The sequence below is a fragment of the Astatotilapia calliptera genome, chromosome 15 (assembly GCF_900246225.1).
Source record: "Astatotilapia calliptera chromosome 15, fAstCal1.2, whole genome shotgun sequence".
In the NCBI taxonomy this organism is placed as follows: Eukaryota; Metazoa; Chordata; class Actinopteri; order Cichliformes; family Cichlidae; genus Astatotilapia; species Astatotilapia calliptera.
The window spans coordinates 16,610,672-16,635,523 of record NC_039316.1 but is presented as its reverse complement, the minus strand read 5'-3'; the positions used below and the strand labels follow the sequence as shown (position 1 = coordinate 16,635,523).

General features: G+C 37.4%; 1 protein-coding gene across 1 annotated transcript in view; it reads left to right on the top strand.

Moving 5' to 3' along the window:
• The window catches only part of scara5 (scavenger receptor class A, member 5 (putative)), a 102,701-nt gene extending 78,563 nt beyond the window's left edge, over positions 1-24,138 (top strand). Inside the window, exons 11-12 of the mRNA XM_026194496.1 lie at positions 5,182-5,370; positions 20,176-24,138. Of these exons, the coding sequence (XP_026050281.1) occupies positions 5,182-5,370; positions 20,176-20,309 (323 nt within the window). The 3' untranslated portion in view covers positions 20,310-24,138. The remainder of the gene's footprint in view (positions 1-5,181; positions 5,371-20,175) is intronic.
• Positions 24,139-24,852: the final 714 nt, after the last annotated feature.

Below are 24,852 nucleotides of genomic sequence, written 5' to 3'. Positions count from 1 at the left end.
TGTGGTTGCTGCAGCTTATCTGGCCTCAGAGGCTTGAACCACTTGGAAGGCCCCCAGCAGTTGAAGCTCATTTGACTAGTATTCACTGAACAGAAACAGTCATTATATCTCTCAAAGCTCATTTTAATTTCCTTACTTTTACAGAAGCAGTACATGATTTATGTCCAGATTAGATCGCCTCTGTTTTATGATGAATCACTTTGCTGGCTGTCAAAAGTGAATGTAAGACAGAAGCTGTTAGGCTGTACCAATGGCATAAGTTAGAAACCAGGATATTGACCTTTGGTTTAATTACTTTAACTTGGTAGAACCTGGGACCATTTCGTGGCCTTTCCGTTTTTTAATTCCACGCCATTTCCACTGTGTTTAATGGAGTATAGCCAAATTTTCAAACATGTATTTTTTTCCCATTTTATTTTAAAATTTCAGTCTGAGTTTTTTAAATGAGCTTAAATGGCTGAATAAAAGGCATACATCCACTATCGAACCTCGTGGCCGATTTGTGCCCCATTGAAACCCATTATAAACGCTATTTTTCACTGTACAATTATTACCATTAACGTCGTGGCAATGGCTTAACTTTCACTTTCATTCTGGACTCAGGGCCTTAGAATTGTAATTTTTTATTTGGCCACCGGGTGGCGCCCTTGTTCCACATGTGACGCCTGCTGGAACATACACACCTTCTCCAGCGGCCTGCTCGAGACAGATACCCGGAAAAGGCAGACTAATTTCCCGCGTGCAGCAGCAGCTTGGCCCGCTGCTCGTTCCGGACCATTTTCTGCCCTTAGGATCGTTTGAGGGTGCATTAATTTTTTTTAATCAACAGGAAATGACGTATTTGTTTTCACGTGGTAGCGGAAGTGTGTGCTGCAGACACGGGAACCGAACCATATGCTCCGGCGCTGCAGAGGCACTCCTCCCCAGGGGAGCAGAAGCAGCAGCGCCGCCTGGGGACATTTTCGGCTTCTGCAAAAAAAATTAAAAACGGATCGAAATTAATGTTGGTGCCAATCTTTTGTCCATCTAAAGGCCTAATTATAATAACAATAAAATATTACTTCAAATGTTTTTTTTGGAAAATATTTTATGTTTTATGTTTTATGTTTTTGGGGCAAAAAAAGCAGTGCGCTCATGTGACGAAACCGGGATATAAAGGGTTAAAACAATGAAAATATAATTAAAACTTGACATGGATATTTTAAGCAGAAGTAGTTTTAAAAGATTGACTAATTTAAAGTAGAAAAAAATATTGATATATAACATTTTTAGAGCACTTTTGGGGCGGGACCATTTTTGGTCCCGAGGTTCACGAAAGGATGGGATTTTGAGGTTCTACCAAAGGTTAAGGAATTTGAGAAGTGACTTTTGTCTCTGTGAGCATGTGTCAGTAGAAAAAGTCATTACTTATACAAAGTTGAGGGCTTAGTGGGAAACACATTTCAGAGGACTTTTGTCCACCAACCTGTTTCCACATATTCTGATCCAAAATGTAATTAGTGGTTATGCTGACATGTTATTATATCTAGACTACCCCACTTTTTATTTCACCAAATAATGTATTGCCCCTAGTTACTTTGGCTAAACCTGTCAACCTTTCTGTCCTTGTATTGCTCAAAATTCCTAATGACTTAACAACATGTCCTCAGTGTCAGGCAAATATTTGCTTCTTATTTCTAGTCTACAACCATTAACTTTATAATTTCAACAACCATCTGTGGCATATTTTTTGTATATTTTTTACAGCCAACTAGCTATTTGAGCTAACACTCAAAATGCTAGTATAGCATCTGGCTGACTCATTTTAAAACAAACTGGAAAGGTTGCAAAGCTGTCTACATGAGTCATAAAAACAAAATGATATAGACCAAAGCATACAAGTAACAGATGTTATCTGTTATCCTATTCAAAGTGTTTGAATATTTAACTTAGTACTGAGTTCCGTGAACAGGACACACACTAGGCTAAATTGTTAGCATGTTTGTTTGGATGATTCAAACAAACTAGTGAAAGTCAGATTAATCACGTTTCTCAAAGTTTAGTCTCAGAGCTGCCTTTTGACATTTGTGTATTCAATTTTGTTTTTGGGTTCAAAAAGACAACCCCTAACTCCTAGGCTCTTACATACTTCAAATCCTCTGAACACAGCTCTTATTATTGTACAAAATATGAGCACATCTTAATGACCAGTTTTAGCTGAAAGGGTACTATCACCAGTAGATAAACAATGAGTGTGATTACAAATGATTAGGTGAGCATTTTTGAGGGAAGTGGTTAATGTGCAGTCAGGTCTTGTTTTTGTTTGAAAGCATGTCCAACTCTTGCCGTTTCAGAGGCTGCAGTGTTATTCACTGAATGTTATTCATGCATTGCCTAAATTGTACCAATTTTTTTGTAACCCAAAGCACACACATGACGTTGTTCAACTGAGTTCAGCTGTCCAGCTCTCCATAGACTGAGATATAAATCCCTGTGAAGCTTTGTTGTATGGCTCAGATTAGTCTACATGTGGTACCTCTGGAGCGTTTCCTTTCCTTTATCTTCTCCCCAGTCTCTCATTTTCTCCATGGGGATTCTCAAGCTCTTCGAAAGAAACTAATAAAGAGCTGAAACAGATGAACATTAGTGAGAGAAGGATGTAAGAAGATCGTTTTCCATGTCTCGGGCTTTTTCATGCATGCATGCAAAGCTAAAAATGATGCAGCATTTAAGACTTGAGTTACTTAACCTGTCGGCCTTGCTTCATTAACATGCAGTTATTAAAGGAAATGACACATTCCACAAATGTCATTGGCTGTTCTTGGTATCAGGACACTCTCATACTGTCAAATGAGCTGGAAAAGTTCCTGTAAGTTGTGGATGATGTTGTATTATGTCATATAGTAAGAAAAGATATACTTTCCATTAGCATGTGATTTAAGTTTTCCTTTCCAAAATAGGCATAGAAATGTAATATTTAGCAGACTGCATGCTGGGTGTCATTGCTTCAGATTTTGGCTGAGAAGAGCTTTAGGATATATAGTAAACTGGCTGTTTAGAGAAGTACTAAACAGTCACAAGGGCTATTAATCAATGTGATCATTTTTATATGCATGGCAATAGCAAAAATTATATTGTGTTATTGTTTGATGAGTGAACATAACTGTTTCAAGTAATTCAAATGCTTGACCCTAGCTGAAAACGAAACATGTGGTGCTCTACTCTTAACAGTTTGTGGGGTACAGTTGCCTGAAAAAACCTCCTGCAGTACAAAAGTACAACAGAAGGTTGAAATAATATTTAATTTCTGGTTTGAATTTGCTGGTTCTCAGGAGAGAATATCATACAGTGCAGCAGTTATGACTATATAATAATACAGCAGATATTAAATTATGATGGGCTAGTGAGTGCAAAATACTTGACTGTAATGAGAGTTAAATGGTACACAGTTAAAATGTATGATGGTCTGATGAGACTAATATCCTGTCTATATAATGTGTCTGGCTTTACTCTGCGGCACTTTGTCTTAACAGTGATGAGCAGTTCAGAAAAGTGTAGCTGCGAGTGTGTGTTTACCTCTTCTTCTTCTTATTTCCTCTCTGCCCTCTGAAAGGTGATAAATCAAATCAATCACATGAGAACAGCTGCTGCATACTTTGAGGAATACCAGATGAACTGCAGAGCCATGAAGCTTCTGCTAAAACAAACACACTCATTTACACACACACTTGTTCTGTAAGCTCTTACATGCAAGTTTGTGGACATGGCACCCCTGAGCAAGGCTTTCCAACCCTAAATCCATGAAAATGGGGCATCTCTAGTACTTTTATTTACATGCATTCCTAGAGGTTTACAAATTTAAAAACTAACCAGCTTCCTTCAAAAAAGGATGATCCTAAAATTCCGCCCTGTGATAGCTTACACTCCAGGGCCCTGCGACCATATTTCAACCTTTAGATTTTTATTATATTACAGGAGCCAAAATACTCTGTCAAACCAGAACAACAACAATAATACAGAGATGGTTGTTGTGTTCACCTATGTGAGGAATCTTTTACAGAGACTGTGTATAAAAGAATGTCATAAAGTGTAGTCGCAGTGTTAGGTTACGTTTTGAAGCTTTAACATGAATGTTTTGCCTAATTCTCTGTTAGGTTTTTTTGGGGAGCCAGAAGTTACCATGTTTGAACCAGAGCATTGCTGTATCCATTGACCTTATGGGTGCAAGCATATCTGCTAAGTAGTGTAAAGTAAGGACTAATAAAATGCTAAAAGTTTTTGCATCAAAACCGAAGTACAAACATGATCGACATTTGACAGATAAACAAATTAAAATACTTCAAAAGCAACAAATAGCAGAAACAAAGTGGAGCCATCTCAGTCAGTAACTTAAAGCTCCCAGTGTTGCCTTAATCCTCAGTCAAATTTACCACACCCCTACCTTTACAGTTTTTTTTAACAATGTTATAAAAATGTTTTGACTATGCAAAACTCTTAGCCTGTTAGCAATCTACTTTAATTCATCCCTTTGTCTCCTTTTTTACTTCTCATCTTTGATGTCCACTTACAGTTTCTATCTCTCCTTTTATTTATTCACTCACTTTCCCTCCTTTCCTCAGTATTTTTAAGCAGCTGTTAGTCTTTAGTGCTCAAATAAGCTAAACTGGATAAATGCTTGCAGATGCATACTGTGAAGTTCCAAAGTAGGAAGTTATGAATTTCAAAACCCTTCAATGGATTCGCTTCACATCCGTGAGATTGTTGCCATATTATAGGCTTTACAATCACAGAAAACAGTATATTCAGAAAGAAACATACGTCAAAATTTTTAAAGAGGGTTCACAAAAGAACACAAAAAGTTTCCAGGGTATTTTTATTTATTGTTCTTCTTAAATCAGAGTGTTTTTCTGTGGTTTATGGAATTTTTATTTTTCAGCATGTCAAAAAAAAACCCATTCATCTCAGTTTGTTTTCATATTGATGTGATTCACAGAGCTTCATTAAACCTATAAACACAATGAATGAGTCCCTCCAAAAATGAGCGAGGGCCTTTATTGTTGTCTTTTTGGCATAAATAACAATGGAATGCTTATAAACACTCTGCAAACACACTAAATAGTTGCAGCAAAATGTAGGAATCCCTCTGCCAATGCATTTGTGTATCTGGATACAAAGCTTCTGTTTTGTGTGTTTGGTTTTCAGTGGAGGAGACCTTGGTACGGTTGGTGAATGGGTCAGGTCTTCACGAAGGCCGTGTGGAAGTTTTCCATGAACATCGCTGGGGAACCGTGTGCGATGATGTCTGGGATAAAAAGGATGGAGATGTAGTCTGCAGGATGCTGGGATACCAAGGAGCAACTGAGGTTCATAAGACTGGACGCTTCGGGCAGGGTGCGTAACACTCTTATTTCATTGGTGTGTTTGGTGCAGACCTTGCTGTCATTCAGTTCATGTAACACTTACGTGCGTTTATTCAACCTCATATTGTGCCAAAGGATGTAATAGGTCGACTTGGTCCACCATGTCAGTGTTGACAGAAACACCAAATAGGTGGGCATATTTTTTGGCTGTGGCTTGTGTAGAAGGTTAGGCCATGCATTAATTAGTAAAACAGTATGCCAGTTGAAACTAAAATTTCCAATTTTACATCTTCCAGTTTTATATGTATTTATGACATTATGACACCAAAATGTCAAATCTGAATGGTGAAAGATATGTTCCAGAATAATCTGTAAAAGCAGGCTCAGACCACCCCTGGTAAAAACTTTGAATCTATTCATAAACTTCCAAGTGATCCTTTAAATGAAAAAAACAACAACAAGGATATAACCTCCTTCGCAGAGGTAACATAAACAAGATCCTCTTCCTTTTAGCCTTGAATTTCCCAGGAGATTTTGTATTCAGAATAGTATAGTAGGCCTTATAGAAAACCAAACAGAACTGCAAAGGATTTATTAATTTGTACTCACTACATTGTTCAATCAGCATTTACTGTATAATGATTTAAAAGGAGCAGTTTACTGTTGCATGTTGACCATCCTTTACATCAGTGGTGTGATGTGACAAGACGCACTGGTGGGCCTTGAGAAAAGCCAAGATTTGCTTTGGCCATATGCTATTATTGCAATCAATGAATTCATTCATTTAATGCAGCTACACTTGCAAGGTGGGAATTATGAGACTGCAACTCATCAAAGGCCCCTTTTGACAGAAATATGGTTAACAAAGGAGGAAACACATTACTTTCTTACATGTATGAGTCAAAGAGTCAGGAAAAGGTGGCTAATGCTATAATGGTGCCAAGCCAGCTGAGGAGGTCTTGAAAACCAAACATCCCTTTGGAGAGAAACTTGGTTCATTTCAATAGTGTTTGGATCTGAACCAGAGGCAGCAAAACTGCTGGACCGAGTTTAAGTCCTTTAAGAAGATGGGGGTGGGATATGTGTTAGTGCATTCACCGTCAAATACAAATAAAAAAAAGAATTGAGAATGATTTGAATCCAGGTGGAGTTTTTATATCAGATTAAATCAAATCATAACGTTGACACAGTATCCTGCAGTGGACCAGCGAACACATTCAAAGTCTTAAGGCAACAGAATAAACTGGAAATGTAGCTTTATTTAAATAGATGGAAAATCAAAAATTAAATAAAATATAAGTCAATAGAGGAATCCAATAATTCAGGCAGAGAAGACACAAGAACCAAAAACAGACACTGTGACGATGACTCAGGGGAAGACACTGCTTATATACACACAAGAAAGCATTTAGGGGAAGTGAACACTGCTGCTGTGCTATTGCTGCAGCAATGAGGCTGAACAGCATTGCCTAAATCAACACTTCCTTTCAGAGGACTTAGACTTAGGGGTAGCAGGATCTGGCAAGCAGGTGGCTGTCATTGTAGTAGGTGGGTGACTAGCAGGTTGCACAAATGCACAGTCTTATTTTAAACTGGTGGAAAAACTCTATGTAGAATGAGGAAGACATCGTATACACACAAGAGGGCAATTAAAAGAACTGAACACAAGGGGGCAAATGAGGCACATTTAAACATAATCTAGGTAACTAGACAAGGTAAAAAAAAAAAAAAAAAAAACTATATACAAACCACAAAAGACAAAGAAGTACCAAAATGAAGCAGGACATAACATAAATGAAGACTTAATGAGAAACAAAGAGACACTGAGGGTGGCCATACTAAACTGAGTCACAGAGAAGTACATACAAATCAATAATTAAGATGTAAAGAGAACCCACATTACACATGTAACCAGAACTTAAAAACTAAAGTCCTAAATGATAACCAAAAATACAAAACTCAATGAACCATAAACTTTGCAAAAGTCAAAACATTGGCTCAGAGACTCAGGACCATGACACTATTAACCACTGGAATTTTAGTATAAGGGCATCACATTGTTGTTGTTTTTTTCTTGTCTTTTCATCACAGCTTTATTGTTGTCATGTGGTAAAGCAGTGCTCATGTTTCAGGAAATGTTAGAATTTCCACAAAATGCATGTTTGGTTTCAGCTCTTCTGCCAAAGTGTCTTTAATGGGTTTTGGTTTGCCACCATCAGCATGTAAGTGTGAGTGAGTGCTGGGGTGAATTAGAAGCACATTATAAACCATTTTGTGTCAAAACACCCATATATCAATGGGTCAAAACCTTATGGCATTATGTTTGCTGGTTACTTGCATGCTACTGCCAAAACAGCTTAGATTTACCAAGGCATGGACTCAGCAAGACCTCTGAAGGCAAACTGTGGGATCTGGCACCAAGTCAGGCTGTTCCCATTTGAACCAGTTGACTAAGTGAATAAACCTTTCACTTGTTGAGTCTGATGTAATAGCAATGTAATCGTCTTTTCTGAGTTTTTAAGCTCATTCTTTATAGGTCAGCGCTCATGATCTGCAATGAGGAACATGGCAATCATTGTTTTTATCTACAATACATATCCATGGTGAAACTTAATGATGGAAGTCGCTCTGATTTTTACTAACTCTGCTTTTTGGATTTGAGTGGCACAACTGTACCCTAAAATGCTGCAGGGATTAATATTAAACTTTTATGGTGAAAGTCGTGCTAGCCAGATGTCGTCAAGAAAGACTCTCATGGGTCATATCCATCTGTTTCTTTCCCCATTTTATTTCATTCAGCAGTCAGCCTGACATCATTCAGAGCCTCTGTCCAGGCTGAGTTGTTACCAATAAGTCTGGAAAATTGAGGGAAATCATGCTTTTGTTCCAGGGGACAACCTCAAGAAAACAGCACAGGCTAACATCATGGCTGGATTCAATTTTAAACTATCTGGAATTCACATACATTTTCAGATGACTCACTAACCTTTCTGATTCCGTTTTAGCCTTTGTCTTACTCATAGCATCTGTGAAAGGACAGAACAAAATAAAATGACTTGATGAGAAAGCCACTCATTTGCCTCCTGACTACCAAAATGACATACAGTATGTGAGTGTTTGCAGAAACGACAGGTGAGTTTTTCCAGAGCTACACAAAATCAGGCACAACTGTAAAAAATACATTCAATTAGCAGTCCAAAGACAAGTCAGGTTACCTTTCATGCTTCATCCCTGCTCCAATAAACAGACCAGTAGTTTTCAGTTACAATTTTCCATCTTTGATTTTAAATAAATTTGAACTGGAGACTTTCTGTGTAATCTCTAAATACCCTGCTTAAACTCTGTACACCCTTTTAACCTCCCAGCTTTCTGTTTTAACGTTTGTCCAAACTAAAAATAACCAAACTTTTTCCAAACTTTTATATTAATTTCGGACATTACAAACCCTGAATTTCTTTAGGAAATACAAAACTGCCCTGAGCCCGCTGTTTTTCAGTCTGCTCACACATGACTGTACCGCCAGACTCAGCACTAACCACATTGTGAAGTTCGCAGATGACACAACTGTGGTTGGTGTCATCACTGACAACGATGAGTCCACTTATAGATTGGACGTGGAGCAGCTTGAAGTTTGGTGTAGATCCCATAATTTCACTATCAATGTGGACAAAACAAAAGAGATGGTGGTCGATTTCAGGAAGTCTGGCAGAGATCACCACACAGACCTCACCACAGATGGATCTGCTGTGGAAAGGCTCAGCAGTGTTAAGTTCCTGGGTGTACACCTAGCTGATGACCTGTCCTTCTCCATTAATACCACAGCAGTTATCAAAAAAGCACAAAAGCGAAACTTGAAACACTATTTTTCAAACTTGTAAAACAAACTATGGACATTTCTCAACTCCTAAAATCCTTAGCTCATTCAGTACGTGCCCTAAACATATTCAAAGAAACATCATATTGATTGCTAATAATAACACACAGGAGTGTTTCTGCTTAGAAAACAGTAATAAAGTTTATATTAAAGTTTATATTATGTATGATGGCTCAGAGAAACCTGAACTCCAGCCAGGAAACTGGGGTTTGTGTCATCATAATTGCAGTAAAAATAAACCCGTCCACAGCAGTGTGAAAAAGTCTTGAGCAACTCCTCATTTCATTATGTTTTGTTTATAAGGAGGCAGACTACTTTTTCAGGCTATCTGGAGGTCTTTTAAAGTTTTTCTTTGGGCACTGGCTGCTTTTTCACTTATTTTTACTTCAATCCTTGTACCGGGCCATTTTCAGAAAAAGAAAGGTTTTTTTTGTTTTGTTATCCACTGACCTTTGAGTCATTCAAAAAAAATAGGCATCTAACTCAAGGGATGAACCAGTGTTTTTTCTACACGTAACGGATACCTTTGAAAAGAACCAGTTTAATATTTTGTCTTTAGGCACTTATTACCAGCCTTATAAAAAAAGAAACATATAAATTTGTTCCAATTTCTTTCTTTCAATCAATGAAAAATACCAAAGATAACGCAGTTTGGTAGAGATATCAACACCAACATCATGAATCCCCTTTTAGCCAAAAAGCCAAAAAGATGCAAACCGCTGATGAGCAAGTCATGTTCTTAAGAAACAGGAGAAAATCCAGCAAAGGCCTGACACATGAACTGAAAGATGTATCTGCACCTTCAGTTGATCCATCTACTGTTCACTGAAGCCTCATCAGAAATGGTCTTCATGAAAGGGTTGCTGTCATGAAGCCACTCTTTAGGAAGGGAAACAGGGAGAAAAGGTTGTGAAGAAGTCTTATGGTACAACAGAGAGTGCCTACACTAGGGCTGTTCGATATAACGATATATATCGGACGACGATATAAACGCGTCTATCGTTTCATTTTACGCTATCTTTTGTTTCATGATGTCGCAAAATAAACTGTTTACGGCAATATTTTTTCATCGTTTAATTTCTTAAAGTTCTCTCTTTCTCTTATATTTAATATAACCACACTACGAACAGACAAGTGACTGCTTTTATGCGTTGTCGTTAGCAACAACGACGGTAAAACCATGGCGTGGCTCCACCGTCCGCTTGTTTATTTTCCACATAAACCTTTCACAATAAAGCTCGAGATCCTGTTGAGACTTTTCAAAATAAACTGAATCACGTGAAAGAGTATGCAGAGTGTTTGTGGATGAGAAGTAAAAAAAAGCGCCATTAGGTGCTAACAAATAAACCTTAGACTCAAACGTTAGAACAGGCTTTTCCCCGGGGCACGCCGTGTAATAAATACTTACAAAGAAAAGGACTGCCGTTACAACTTATGTCTAAAAATGTATCGTTTCATGCATCAGTTGAAATACTTGACTCCAGGTACAAGACGCCCGGCTGGAAACACTTCACGCAAGTCGACCTGCCCGAGATTCATAGACTTTACAGAAAATGTTACATTTTTGTGATTTACATCGTTGCCGAGACGATAGATGTCTTATATCGGGATATGAATATCGGGATATACTTTGGTCATATCGCACAGCCCTAGCCTACACCCATCTGTAATATATTTTGGGGGCTCTGTCATGGTGTAAGGCTTCATCACAGCCAGTGGTGTCAATATTGATGGAATTATGAGTGCAGAAAAGTATTCTCAGATCCGGATCCACCATGCAATACCAACTGGGAAGCTTGAAAAGTGGACTGGAAGTGGATTAATTTTTCAGCATGACAGTCACCCTCAACACAATGCAGAAAGAGCACGCCTGGATTTAAATAAATAAAAGACAAAATGGAGCACTACTTGACAGAGAATTAAACAAAATGCAGCCAACATCTATAGAAGCTTTGAATGTCCTTCAAGAAGCCTGAAGAACTATTCCTGAGGACTACTTAAAGAAATTAGAGAGTGAAATAAGAGAGTTCAGGCTGTGTTGAAGAATAAAGGTGGCCATATTAAGTTTCAACTCTAAAACATGTTTAAACATAAACAATGTACCTTTGCTATTTACATAGCAAAATATAAAGAAATGAGAAGTGTGTAAAATGTTTGCAGAGTACTGTAGTAGATTATAAAAAGATTATAAAACTTTAAAAGAAAAAGATTTTAAAAAGATTAAGGGTGTTGACTTCAACTTTAACCAAAAGTAAGTCACCAGTTTTTACTTGCACTTCTTCATACAGCTGCATTATGCATTATGCAAACTTATGAAAACAGTTTGCACAAATGACCTATCAGGTCACGTTCTAGATATGTGAGAGGTGGGGTGCAGGGTTGTAAATAAGTACTGGCTTATATCTGGCTCCAGCTTTAACAAGTGGAGCCAGAGTACAGTACTCTGTACTCTGTCAGGTACACTAATGGGGAAATTAACCTGGCCTGTTTTTGATTAATTCAGATGAAACCCATGCAAGTAAAAGAGAGAAACTCCTAAATCTATGCAGAAGTGCTCTGATCCAGATTCAAACCTAGAAGCCACTGACTGTGATGCAACAGGGCTACATCACATATGAATCATAAGCTAAATAATTATTATGGTGTGATGAAAAACATCTGTACAAAAAAACACTGAACTTTCTATTAAACTCTGAAAACAGAATTGAAGGGGGCATAATTGTTTCATTTAAAGCCTTTTTTAATACTTATTTTTAATTTTGAATTAGCTACAAGAAAAAGTGTTTTGTTTTGTTTTTATTCATAGTTAATCTTTATTAATCTTAGACTGGTCCTGTGTACAGTCGCTAAGTTTGAGTCTGAAATTAGATGTTTTAGCTCTTCTCTTTTTAAGTTAACTTTCTTCTGGAAGAATACCCTTTGAAAACAGGAGTCCTGAACAGCAACTAAAAATAATATGTCAAAAAATGGCCATATTTTGAGTGTCTGCTCTTATTGACATCAGTGGCTTCACACTTGTTTACACATTTGCCTAGCAAGCAAAGATTCACAATTTGTTTCTGACAATTCAGTTTGTAAAAAGTCTGATAAATTAGACATCCAGAGCTACCTGCTGTGGTCATCTTTAGCTTTGCTTGTAGCTTTGCTCTTACTGACATCATGAAACATTTAGAGATGAAAAATAAATATGAAAACATTTAGAGCACTCTGAAGCCTGAGCTTTTGGGTCACAGAGATTACTTGTACATGTGCTGACCTTATTATAAAGGTCATAAGGTGCTATATTATTAAACTTTGGCCATATTTAATATCCACCACTGTGCGTATACATATATGGCAGAAAAATAACATATATTATTGTTATATAGGCTGTGTGGCTAGCAGAATTGGACCCAAAAACAGGACTTGGAAAAACGGGGAAATAAACTAAGATGGTGGTTTAATTAAACACCAGGGAACACAGCTAAATGGAATCAGAGTAACAAGAAGAGGGGACGCAAAATTAAACATAGCACACAACAGACAAGGCACTATCAAAATAAAACAGGAAGTAGCAAACACTGAGACCGGGACTAAGACATGTGGTCTAATTTACTAAAAAGTGCTTGTTGAATAGAAACATCAGAAGTCTCTGTCTGAAACACAGCTATTATCAGTAATTTGGACAAACTACATTCCACAGAAATAAAATTTGGCTTGATTCATTTCTGCAGACAGCAGTGCTGTTTTTTGCCTGATTACACAAAACGTCTACTTTTCCGTCTTCTAAATCCCTCTCTTGGGTGTTTCCCTCAACTCTCACGCAGTGGTTTGGTGATTCAACTCTTGTTTGCGTGAAGTGTCACAAATTTGGCGTAAACGGACAAAACATGGGCGCGCACACAGTGCTGCAAATGTGTGTTGAGATCCAGAGTAAACGGCTTAAAGGCTCATGTCCGTTAAAGTAAACCCTCAGAAGGCTCAACCGCAGAACAGCTGGAGTATCATGTACAACCACAATGGACCAACTACCTCTGAAGCCTCATGTGTTCTTTCCCCTCTACATACCTTATTTCCATCTTGTGCAGGCCGCATGGAGACACATGTGGTTATGGGGTCCTCCTGCTTTCAGGATGTCAATGCTGCAGCAGTTTATCTTTAGAGCAAGAATGTAGGAGGCATGCAGATTGAATCAGATAGATGTTTGCCCTTATTATCCATTATTATTCAGTAATGAGCCTTTAAATTAAACATTTGACATAAAAGAAATCTTTATCATCCTGTGTGGATGTGCACATTAACCTCCTAAGACCTGAACTCTTCCACGGCATGGATTTTTAATTTCTCTTTGATATTTGGGCATATTGGGGCCCGATGAATGTAAAAACAAAGAATTACCAGATTATTTTTTTACCTTATTTTTGTTTTTAAGAAAAATAAGAGGCACATATGAGGATATTCGTTTAAAATTTTGATAGAACAGTGGCAGTATAATGTCCTCGTAAGTGGATATCAGGCCCTTGTAGAGCAAAATTGAGTATTTTGGTCTAAATAACCCAAAATGTGATGTCCACATATGTGGACGCCAGGTCCTAGGAGTTTAAGGTGCAAAGTGTGAGTCGTGGAAGCCTGGCACACATAATACACTCATTTCCAAACAAATATATTTTACAGGCATTTCATTTTTAATTTTTGTGATTTATTTAAAAATTGTCAATGAAGATAGAAGATAGTGGGTTGAAATATCATATTTTATAAATGTGCAACACCAGTTAACCTTTGAGTCTAAGACGCAAGGCGAAAATCTTTCTCCTTGTGTTTTTTTGCCTGAATACAGTCACATTAGAGCACCACTGAAAAATTATGTTGAAGTTGAAATATTATAACTCAGTGATTAACTTTGATTTTAACTCTCTTTGGATCACCAGGTTCATCTCAGTTCACTTCATTGCAAAAGTTACAACATTGAGATGTTTTTATATATAATTAGTGCTGAGAGATGAGCCATACTAATCAGCAATTCTTTGATTAAAAAAATTAATAGTTTTTTGTACCCTGTATGTAAACTGACTGGCGCAGTGTGTAACAACATTCAGCACAAGCATTTGGATGTTAATCTGGCTGTTGGTGCCAGCAGTGCTATCATTATCCACACTGATCTGGCCCTGTGTGTTTGTTATCCACAGTTCAAAGAGCTACAAGATTTGAAATACGATTTAATTACTGAAGAATGTGATTAACTCTTCCAAATGGCTCTTACATACACACATAATATTTGTATAAACAATGTTTAGCCTTTTCCATTGAACTGTAAACAGTTTTGAATTTTATTGCTCATACATTAGTCAATTTTTTTCCCTCCTGTCTTATCCTCTGTTTATTGAACTAGTCATCAAGAACATAGCTTCAAGTGAATATTTAAATCTTTCAGAACTGGATAGAAACCAGTTCCCACAACCAGTCAGGGAACTGATTATATATAATACATCTTTCAGGCATAAAACATATACAGTTGTGATTAGACGTTTGAATACACTTATTATTGCCATAAATTTCATGGTAATTTGGGGGTTTTAATGATTTCTTTGACCTGTTCTGATGATTGACCACAACTGGCAGTTTCTCTTTTGCCAACATAAAAAGAATTTGTTTGACAGCACTCAATGGATTGATCAATACCCAGAACAACGGGAAGGTCTAGGGGACAAAGTGAAGATCTAAGAAGGAGAATTGTAGATGTACACAAGCTGGGAGGGTCTCTCGGAGCTATTTCTAAACAACTCCAAGACAATCAGTTCAAACAACTGTACAGCAGCAGAAATACAAGTTATTCAAATGAGTCACCACTTTTCCAAGAAGACTTCAACTCTTCTTTGTTAGGATGTTCAAAAACAACCCAGGACGCACCAAGGCAATGTCAAGCCGGGCATGACCTTAGAACTGCTGCATCACTGTCCACAGTGAAACAAGTTTGGACTGAGAGGGTGTCATTCAAGAAACAAGCCCCTGCTCTAAAATCAACACCTTTAAGCTTAACTGAAATTTGCAGCCGCCCACTTTGAGAAGCCAAATGCCTTCTGGAGAAAGATTTTATGGCCAGAAAAGAAAAAGATCGATGTCACTGCTGGAGCAGCAGTCGTGTGCTGTTGTGAAGGAAGACCCAAGTTGCAGACAATGGTGGTGATGCGAGTGAGTTTATTTACAGTGAGTGACAATAAACAGAAGTGAGGACAAAACTAAGTCAAACTGGGGAAAACTAGGGAACAAACCTGAAATCATACAAACACGGGAAAACGGCACAGAGAGACACTGAGACACACAGACGAAGCGACGATCAGCACAGGTATACACACACTATAAATACACATGGAAGGGAATGAGGAATGGCCAAAACAGGAGGAAGACACAGCTGATCCTAATTGACATCACGAGACACAGATTTTCAAAGTAAAACAGGAAAATTACACAGACCGCGAACAGAGGAAACGCACGGGCAGGAATGACCCAACACTAAACAGGGGGGAGCGCAAAACCTAACTAGGAAAAGCTTAACAGAAAAAACCAGAACACAAGCTAATATTTATTAATACAAAAACCCTGAGTCACAGACTCAGGACCATGACAATCGAGGTGTTTGGAAGTATGTTTGGATAAGTAAAGGTGAAGCTTTCAAATGTAAGAGCAATGTACCAGCTGTCAAGCATGGTGGTGGTAGCATCATGCTCTGGGGCTGTTTACAGTGATACTGGTACATTGCCGAAAGTAGATAAAATAATTTAAAAAAGGGGATTACCTGCAAATTCTTCAAATTCACCTCAAATCAGCAGCTAAATGGTTGAAACTTGGACACAACTGGGTGTTCCAACAGGACAATGATTCCAGTCATACATGAAAACCAGGCTAACATTAAGTTTCTGGAATGGCCATCCCAAAACCCCAACCTCATGTTGAAGATGTGTGTGCTAGGCTTAAAACTCTGGTCATGCCATAAAACCAACCAATTTAAATTAACTCTACTAATCCTGTTAGGAAGAGTCGTCAACTTGTGGCTTGTTGATGGCTAACAAAAGCATCTGGTCGAGGTGCAGCTAGCAAAATCACATTTAACCAAATATTAGTGGGAGTCTATGTGTATATTTGAGCTTGTATGTATATATTTGACCCTGTGCAAACATCAAAATGAACCTATGTGAATTACAGAAAATCCAAAATAAACTGAAACTTACGCACTCTGTTCTTTTTAAAGCCATATAAGATACTGTTTTTGTTTCCATCCTGAAAAAAGCAATTGTTCAAAGAAATCAATAAAAATATTAAAAGTTAAAAAAGAAGTGCTGTGACCCCTATGACCATGATAAACACAACGGTATGCCCAGATCTCAGTGTCATTTCCATTAGCCTGATATTCCATTGATCCTGTAGTTTATCTTTCTCCTGAAGTCTGGATGTGTTTCTGTGAAAGCCTCCTGCTTCTCAGCACGACTTTAATCAGGCAGCAAAACATAAAAAATGTCAGAGGAAGAGGAAACTGGCAAACGCTTTCTCTGCATGGACCTGTTTCATTTATGCACGGTCCATCTGATAAATCTGTGTCCATGCATCGAAAGTGTTCCAGATGAAAAGTGGGAAACAGGCAGTTTGACAGTGTTGTGAAAACATCGGGTTTGCTGACTGAACTGTTATTTTCATTGATCATATTGAAGGTCATGTAAAACAATATAAAAGCAGAATGTGGTATTATGACAGCGCTTATAAATTCAATTTAAAAGCATAATTTAACAAATACACTGGTCCATAATGGAACACTTAAACCTCATGCTGTCATGTTAGTCCTACTGGCATGAAGATTTTTTAAAAGAAATCACGTACAGCATATAAAACGAATGCTTCAAAGGCTGTAATGTTTTAAAATGAATGAGCCCCTTTTGTTTTTGATCCTTAGTTTGCTCACTTTGAATATCCTATTCAGCTAAATCATCCTGAGACTTGGCATTATTATTTCAGTATATTTAGCATTATAGATAATTAATGTAGAGTGCAGCTCCCATACTGGTTTGAAGACTGTGACCCACATTTTCCTTTGAGTTGTAACTGAGAGATGACTTTATCACTTAAAATATAGGGCAGGAATCGTACATACATTGGGGTAACAGCAGATATCATCCTAACATCATAGTCCTATAAAATCTTCTTGATCTTAACAAGCCTTGAACTACTTGGCAGGTATGAAAAGTGGGATTATTAATGACCAAGTTATATATATATATGTTTTGAGCTTTTGTGATAGTTTTAATCATAAACAATAAATTTGTCGTGTAACTTCTCCAAAAACCTTTCACAGTTTTGGCCAGGTTAAACGTAAAGTTGCGTGGTCTAATTTATGAAATTATAGCCTTTGAGTTTATTGTAATTTTTCACTTTTAATCACTGCATTGTGATGTTTTCTGTGAAGACTCACAGATGTCCCGGAGTACATGCAGTTTAGCAGCCAAACAATCTAAACAGACAGGCAAACCATGGACCAATATGCTGCTTTCAGGGACATTTGGACAGTGTTTACAGCCCAGTTACCCAAATACTGGCTCCATTGTCATGATCTGTGTGGGGATGAACAGCTGGTAGATTTCAGATGCAGGGGCAGTTTGGGGCAACACATCTCCTTTTCTAAACAAGCAAATGTGGCATAAACACCTTTTTGCATGATGAACATCATAAATCCATTTGATCATTATAGAATATCTATCACAGATAAAGGAACCAATGGAGCCATTAAGAAAAAGAGCTTCAAAAACATAAAATGACTTTCAGGGTTTAATATGCTGTTCAGTTAAACTGCCCAGAGACTTGTCATTATTATTTCAGTATATTGAACATTATAGATTATTAATGCAGCTCCCATATTGGTGTGACAGGACTGACCCATATTTCTAATTATGTTATGACTTAGTGATGATGTTATCACATTCACTACAGGGCAGCAGTTTACAGTCAGCTTCATATAGTTTTCACACTTTGATTAGTCCATAAGGTCAGAAATAAATTAAGGTAATCACAGTTTTATTATCCTGTTCCCTTAATTTATTCATGCATATTTTAAAATTTAATCTCCAGCTGTCTTTGTCTTGTCACTGTCTTGACCTATTTTCCTGCTGTAAGAAAAAAAGGGAAAGTTGGAAGTGTGAAGGTTGCCTTAAACTTGTTTATTTATTTAACTTTGGCGTTGTGAGCGAGCCGTCCTGAACTTAATTATGTTTCTGTTTTATATGAATTCTGTGCTTGTTTCAGTGCACAGATGCAAAGTAGAGGTGCACATATTTATAACAGAAAATAATTTGAAGATTTATGCCTCTTGTTTTTGGTTCTTATGGTTAAATTGCATTGCATTAACAGTGATGATGAGTGAACCATTCAGATGCCTTAAACCTTTTGCCAAATCTTCTCTCAGAAACCTTGGGATGACTTTTGGTTTAATTCTGACCTTGGATGCTCACATTAAATCTCTGGTTCACTCTTGCTTTTATCAAATAGGACTTATTGCAAAGTCCAGGTCCACTGTGTCAATATCTGAATTGTAGATTGCTATTCATGTCTTTAGTTCATCACCTTTGGATTTTTAATTTTTTTTATAAATGTGCTTAAATCTCTTTCAACTTTTTAAAACATTTTATCTGTATGTTTTTAGCATTTTAGTTTTTAAATTTAGCTTGAAAGATGCCCTATAAGTAAAAATTTTAGTTACTTTTAAGTTTAATGCATAATCTGCATCATAGTGCAATCAAATGTTCACTAACCCACACTTGAAGCCGAGGACCTCCAATCATCTACAATTGTTGCAAAACTAAAGCATTTGGGACTTCCTGAAAGCTCCAGCGATTCCAGTTTTGCAAACAGGAACCAAAGATTATAATGTAAAACAATACTGCCAAATGGTCTGCTTACCAGCTGGAAATGTCTATTCTATTACCGGATACAAACGATCTCATCCACAGTTCTGCGAGGAAGCAGTGTCAGTACTTTGTGTTTCACAAGACACGAATACAAACTTCTTTGGATAGGATGATTTGAGTGATTCTTTGGAGATGAGAAGAATTTGATTAATCCCACTTGTCTCTGAAACTTTTGACTTTCTAAACTTTCTAGAATTTGAAGCACAAACAGATACACAAAGCTGATTTGCAGCACTCACAAACTTCAGCTGGTGATTTAAACTCAGAAGCACAATTTGTTCAGAATTTGTTTCTACTCTTTGGCTCCACTTCTAACATGTGCACATAGACAACAGGGAAAGTGGTGCATAAAAGAAACAATCGGAGGTGCTCTGTTGGTATTTGAGTCCAGATGTTATTTTTCCTTCTTCCAAATATATGATTACGTTCAATCATAAAACCCATTAAATTCCAGGACATGTTTCATGTTTTGACCATTTTTTATCTTAAGTTTCTTCAAATCTATCATTTTAATTCTTCTTACAGCAGTATGAGGAAAACAGAACGGCTTTATAAAAGCAGGTCAGGAAAAAAAGACAACAGGAGAGAAGAAAACCACAGAGACACTAGGGTCTGTGTAGTTCAGAAATTATTAATCAAGCATAGCATTAGTTCAGGCAGTTCATGAAGTTAAGCTCAGCTGCAGTCCCAGGAGATCAGCTCATCTCAGTGCCAGCCTACATTAGGTGATGGTTTGGCTCATAAAATTCTACATATCCATTTGTGAAGTCTTATTTAGAGCACCGTATTTGAGTTGCTTTACATTGCCCATAGTTGCTTTGCTTTGCAAATCGCCTCTGCCACAGTTCCTCCTTTTCATGTAGCGACTGCATTAATTCATTTAATCTCTGATGTCACTGATGTTCTATTCCATGCTGGGGGTTTTGTTTCTGCTCTGCCCTTCAATTTCACCTCAGATAAAAACATCAGTCTCCTTTCTGGATAATTTTTGAAAACATGTCTTTTTTTGTAATGCTTCCTCTTCTTTTCTGTGCAGGTACTGGTCTGATCTGGATGGATGATGTTGCATGCGCAGGGACAGAAGACAGTATTCACCAGTGTAAGTTTTCCGGTTGGGGCAAAACCAACTGTGGCCACGTCGAGGACGCTGGTGTGACCTGCACCGTCTGAACTTTCAGGATCCCAACACTGCTGCAGCTGCCAAGTATCACCCAAACGCTGCCTTAAACTTCAAGTGCTGAAAGCCCTGCCGTGTGCAGCAAGAGTGTCATATTAGTAATATGCTGCCTACTTACCTATAAAAAAAAGTGCCAACTCACCTGATGCATGAACTTAACCTGCAGCTTGGTTAGAAGTTCATGACTAAACATATCTATATGAGCCACGGGATTGAATCACAGTGCAGCTTTTGCCAACATAAAAGTTATGTTTTCATTAACTCTACAGTATGAGCTGAAGGATGATCACATGACAGGATGCTTCATGAGGCTGAACTAAAGGGCAAAGGTCAGCATTAACAGGAATGGAGGCTCACCACGGACCAGGTTTGCTGCTTTGACACCCACGAGAGGATTGCCGGATCTGACAACTTCATCTACATTTCCACTTACTAAAGCGCTGAAAAGGCATGCAATGGAACTGACAGGACAGTCTCTGGAGAACTGGTTTTCATATGCAGGCAGCTGCTCTTCACAGTATTATTTAGCAATGGCTTTTGCTCAGTATACCACAGTGTTGCCTTATTACACGTTACAGCAATGCCCAAGTAGGTAACTGTTTGGTGGTTTGCAAACCAGGCGATGCCACATAATCAAACTAATTGAACTTTTTCGTTATTTTTTTTTTTGTCTTTTATTTGAATGCAAACTAAAGTACTGTTTATATTCACCATTTCTCAACAAAGCATGCTTTTCTTTCAGATCTGTTTATACTATTCCATTTGTAAAACAGCTGCAAAACGAAATTTTGAATTATTCTAAATGAAGTTTTGTTTACAGCATCCTGTAGATACCCCTCTTTCTGCACTTCGGGTCCAGTAAACGGTCAGAAGTGCTCGTCACATAGTCAAAAAGTCTCTCCACTTTCACGCTTTTCCAGTGTATAGTTATTGAGGTGGAGTTTAAGGCTTAAACTTTTTTATATTTCTGTCACTTTTTATAGTCCTTAGTGATTAAAGCTCTATCAGGTACTAATAGTGATTTTTTTTTTTTAAAGCTTGAGCAATCTATCAAATCTGCATTCTGGCAAAGATTTTTAGCTGATTCTTTGAGCTTAAGTATTCTTTTTAGCATCAGCATCATTTCCAGTTGCATGGTGGTAGCTATTTTTATCCAAAAAGCCCAACAAATGTTAAACCTAACAACAAAGAGTAAAACATAAATCAAATAAAACATTTCACAGCTACAAAGTCCTAAAATATTTCCTTCAGGAGTTTGTGAATACCAAAAAAAAACAATCAACACACAATTTGGATGCTGGAAGTTTACTCATCAGCTGAATGTTGCTCAGTAGTCGTTTATGTAGCAAACAAATACACAATTTTGAAAGCCAATAATATACAAGCAGGGTCTGTTTTTGAAATGCACAAAGTGCCAAAAAATGTGTTTGTTTCTTTCATGTGTGCATCCTTTAAACTGCAAATCACCAACCTGTGCTTACCGTGGGCTTCTATATTTATGCAAAAATTATAATAATGTCATTAAATAACAAGTTCTGGAAAGAGTTAACAGTCACCCCTGTTGACAGATGAAGTGATGATGAAGAAGAACAGATGAGTATAAACAGATGGATGCATGGAGGCCTGCCCTGTATGATTTATAACTGTGGGTCTGTCAGTGTTTACTGCCAAAAAAATTGGCTTGTTTCAGCAATAACATGCATACACACAATCTCACTCACATCAAAACATCAGACCAACTACAATGGACCTTTCTCCCACATTTTACCTCACTCTCAGTGGAATTTCAGCTTCACGGCTGCTTTCAAATCCAAAAACTTTGTACCTCCCAGGTTTCCTCGTCATTGCTTCGGAGCCAGCAGAAGACATGGAGCGGCAAGCTGGAAAAGAATACACGCAGAAACCTGAACACACCCATGTTTTATATTTGAAGTTTGGAAAGTTTTTTTATCCACCTTAAAAATCTGGCAATCTCACAAACCTCAAAAGACTGAAGTTAAATTCTCTCCAGCCTTAAAATCTGTGAGCTGTCTTAGATTTGTCCCACTTACTTTTTATGAAAATCAATCTGCAAACTTGGTGTCTGGATCCAAGAGAGCAGAGGAAAAAATATTTTGGAGATGAACTTGACTTTGTTCTGCTGCGGCCAAAAATGGTTTTCTCTGCCCCATGTCTAAGTGCCTTGGTGTTTGTCGAGGTTTTTGCTTTAAACCGCAATCCTGCCACAGCAAAACAGAAATGACGAACAAAAAGAGGGAGTCTCGGGAAAGAGAAAATGAGGTGATAAACCAGATTCAGCAAACTGATGTAAGTGAGAATGGTTGATGTGTTTTTCTTGTATTTTCTGCAAGTATTGGCAGGGTGACTCAGGACTCGTGCATAATCAGGTTATATCAGTGTCCTTTGGCTAGCTGATCACATTAAATCATCACATGTGACATCTGCATTACATTACATACCTCCATCGTGTCTAGTGAAAGGCAATGAAAACTCTGGGCTGCTGGGCTTTTCTTTCATAATCACTTTAATATATGCAACAACATCTGTATTGTTGCTCATTCTATTTAATGATATAAAACATATTAGAGGTCAAATAGTTTGTCAGCTAATCAGTACATTAACAAAAACTCTTCACATTATCTTCTTAAACTTTCTGTGTGACAGGATTTTGTATTTTTTTAATATTTTATAGAAGAAACAACAAAATAATCATTAGATAAATCACTAATGCCAATAAATGTTTCAACAATACAGTGTTCAGACCAAAGTTTTGCCACAAATACAGTTACAACCAATAACTGACATCTTCTTTTGTTGTTGTTGTTTTTCTACATTAAAGCAAAGGTAAATCTTTCAGCTGCAGGTGTGTACAAGCAGCAGTAAGTTTGTACCGCACACAGGCTTTTACTGCCAAGCATGATGGGTTTTTTTTTTTTTTTACCTGTTCTTAAAATATTTGAAATATTGTATTTGCATCACTTTGCATCTTTGACTTTCTATTTACTCTGCATAAAATCAAAATTTGCATAAGTTTAATCTGGAAAGTAGACCATTAGATTGTATATAAAAGTGAGCATTGTGGCCAGTGGCATTACTGTTTTGGTCTTTTTGAAACTAGCCATGAAAAGCATGGGAGGATCTGTCTGAGAAACTCAATGCTGAAGAAAGAAGCCAGCCAACCAAAGGCAGGCCCTGCTTTACTATTTTATTCTCAATGAAACTACAATTTAGAAATTAAAGATTGTGCTATATTTAAAAAATACCTGGTAAAAAGTGTTCACTGAGGTTAAAGATCTGCAAATAGGCTTGTAGGCTTATATTTCCACCCGCTGCTGGCCATTAAAAAGAATGCAGGTTTAAGACTTTCACTTTTTCAGGCTATGTCACTGAATCCAGTTTTTGATTGCAGCCCTAAGCCACACCCACACAAACACTGCCTGCATCGATATCATATAATGGAGTTTGTTTTTTTTTATTGTAGAAATCTCCATAAATAGGTGTGCGTTAAAGAGTAAACCCCTGGCTGGATTTTACAGCAGATTATTTCATTCTCATTCAAATTCTTCTTAGACAGGCAGAAGGATATGTGGAAATTCTTTTTGGAGCACAGAAAGCGATAAAGCAAAATGTGACTGTGTGGCGGCCAGGCCTCTGAGTTTCTCTCATTTATCTTCTAGAGGCGTCAGATTCAGCACTTTGGCTGCAGAGTTATTACTTCCTTTGTAAAACAACAGCCAGAAATAACACCCTCGACTCCTTCCATATTTTTTCTATCTGTTTGTTTGTCATCTCCTTTTTAAAAAATGATACGTTAAGTTAACCATAAAAACAAGCAAAAGCAGGTTGAATTTTTTTTTTGTAAATCATTTTGTACTGGCATTAGTTTTTTAGAAAATAAAGGGCGGTTTGTAGCATACTACAGTATTTATACATGTTTTGTTATTTGTAATTTTAATATGTTTCTTTAATTAAAGTTACAGTATATCATAACATCCAAGTGGCAGTTTCTTCAGCTTTTGTTTCCAGCTCAAATTTTGTGCCATTTCATTTCCAACTTAACAAACAGGAAGTAAAGGGACAAAAAATTGCGATTTTTTTTTTTTAAACTGGGTGAATGTAAGACTGAATTGGGAAAAAAAGCATGTTGATTTGTTCAGATCATATTCTCTGTATTTTTCATCAGACTTAATTTCTTTGGACATTTCTAAATAAAAAGAGCTGCAGATTGGTGACAAAATAAATACAAAAAAACACTGAACCCCATATAGTGAAAGGATCTGATTGTTCTATTATGCATTAGGGGCCATTGTGCTGCTTTTTCTTTGGTTCAAAAAGCTTGAAAATCACAAATGTAGGTATGTTGTGAGAGGAAGGTAGGATGCCCAGACATGCCAGAGAAAACTTGGATGAGTGGCAAAGGTGAAAGGACACCCACGCTTTCTTTGTACCCGAAAAACTGAACATACTGGTGAACAACAGCATCATATACTTTAGTTCAAGGGCATCAAACCGTGGGTGTTTATATAAGTCCTACAA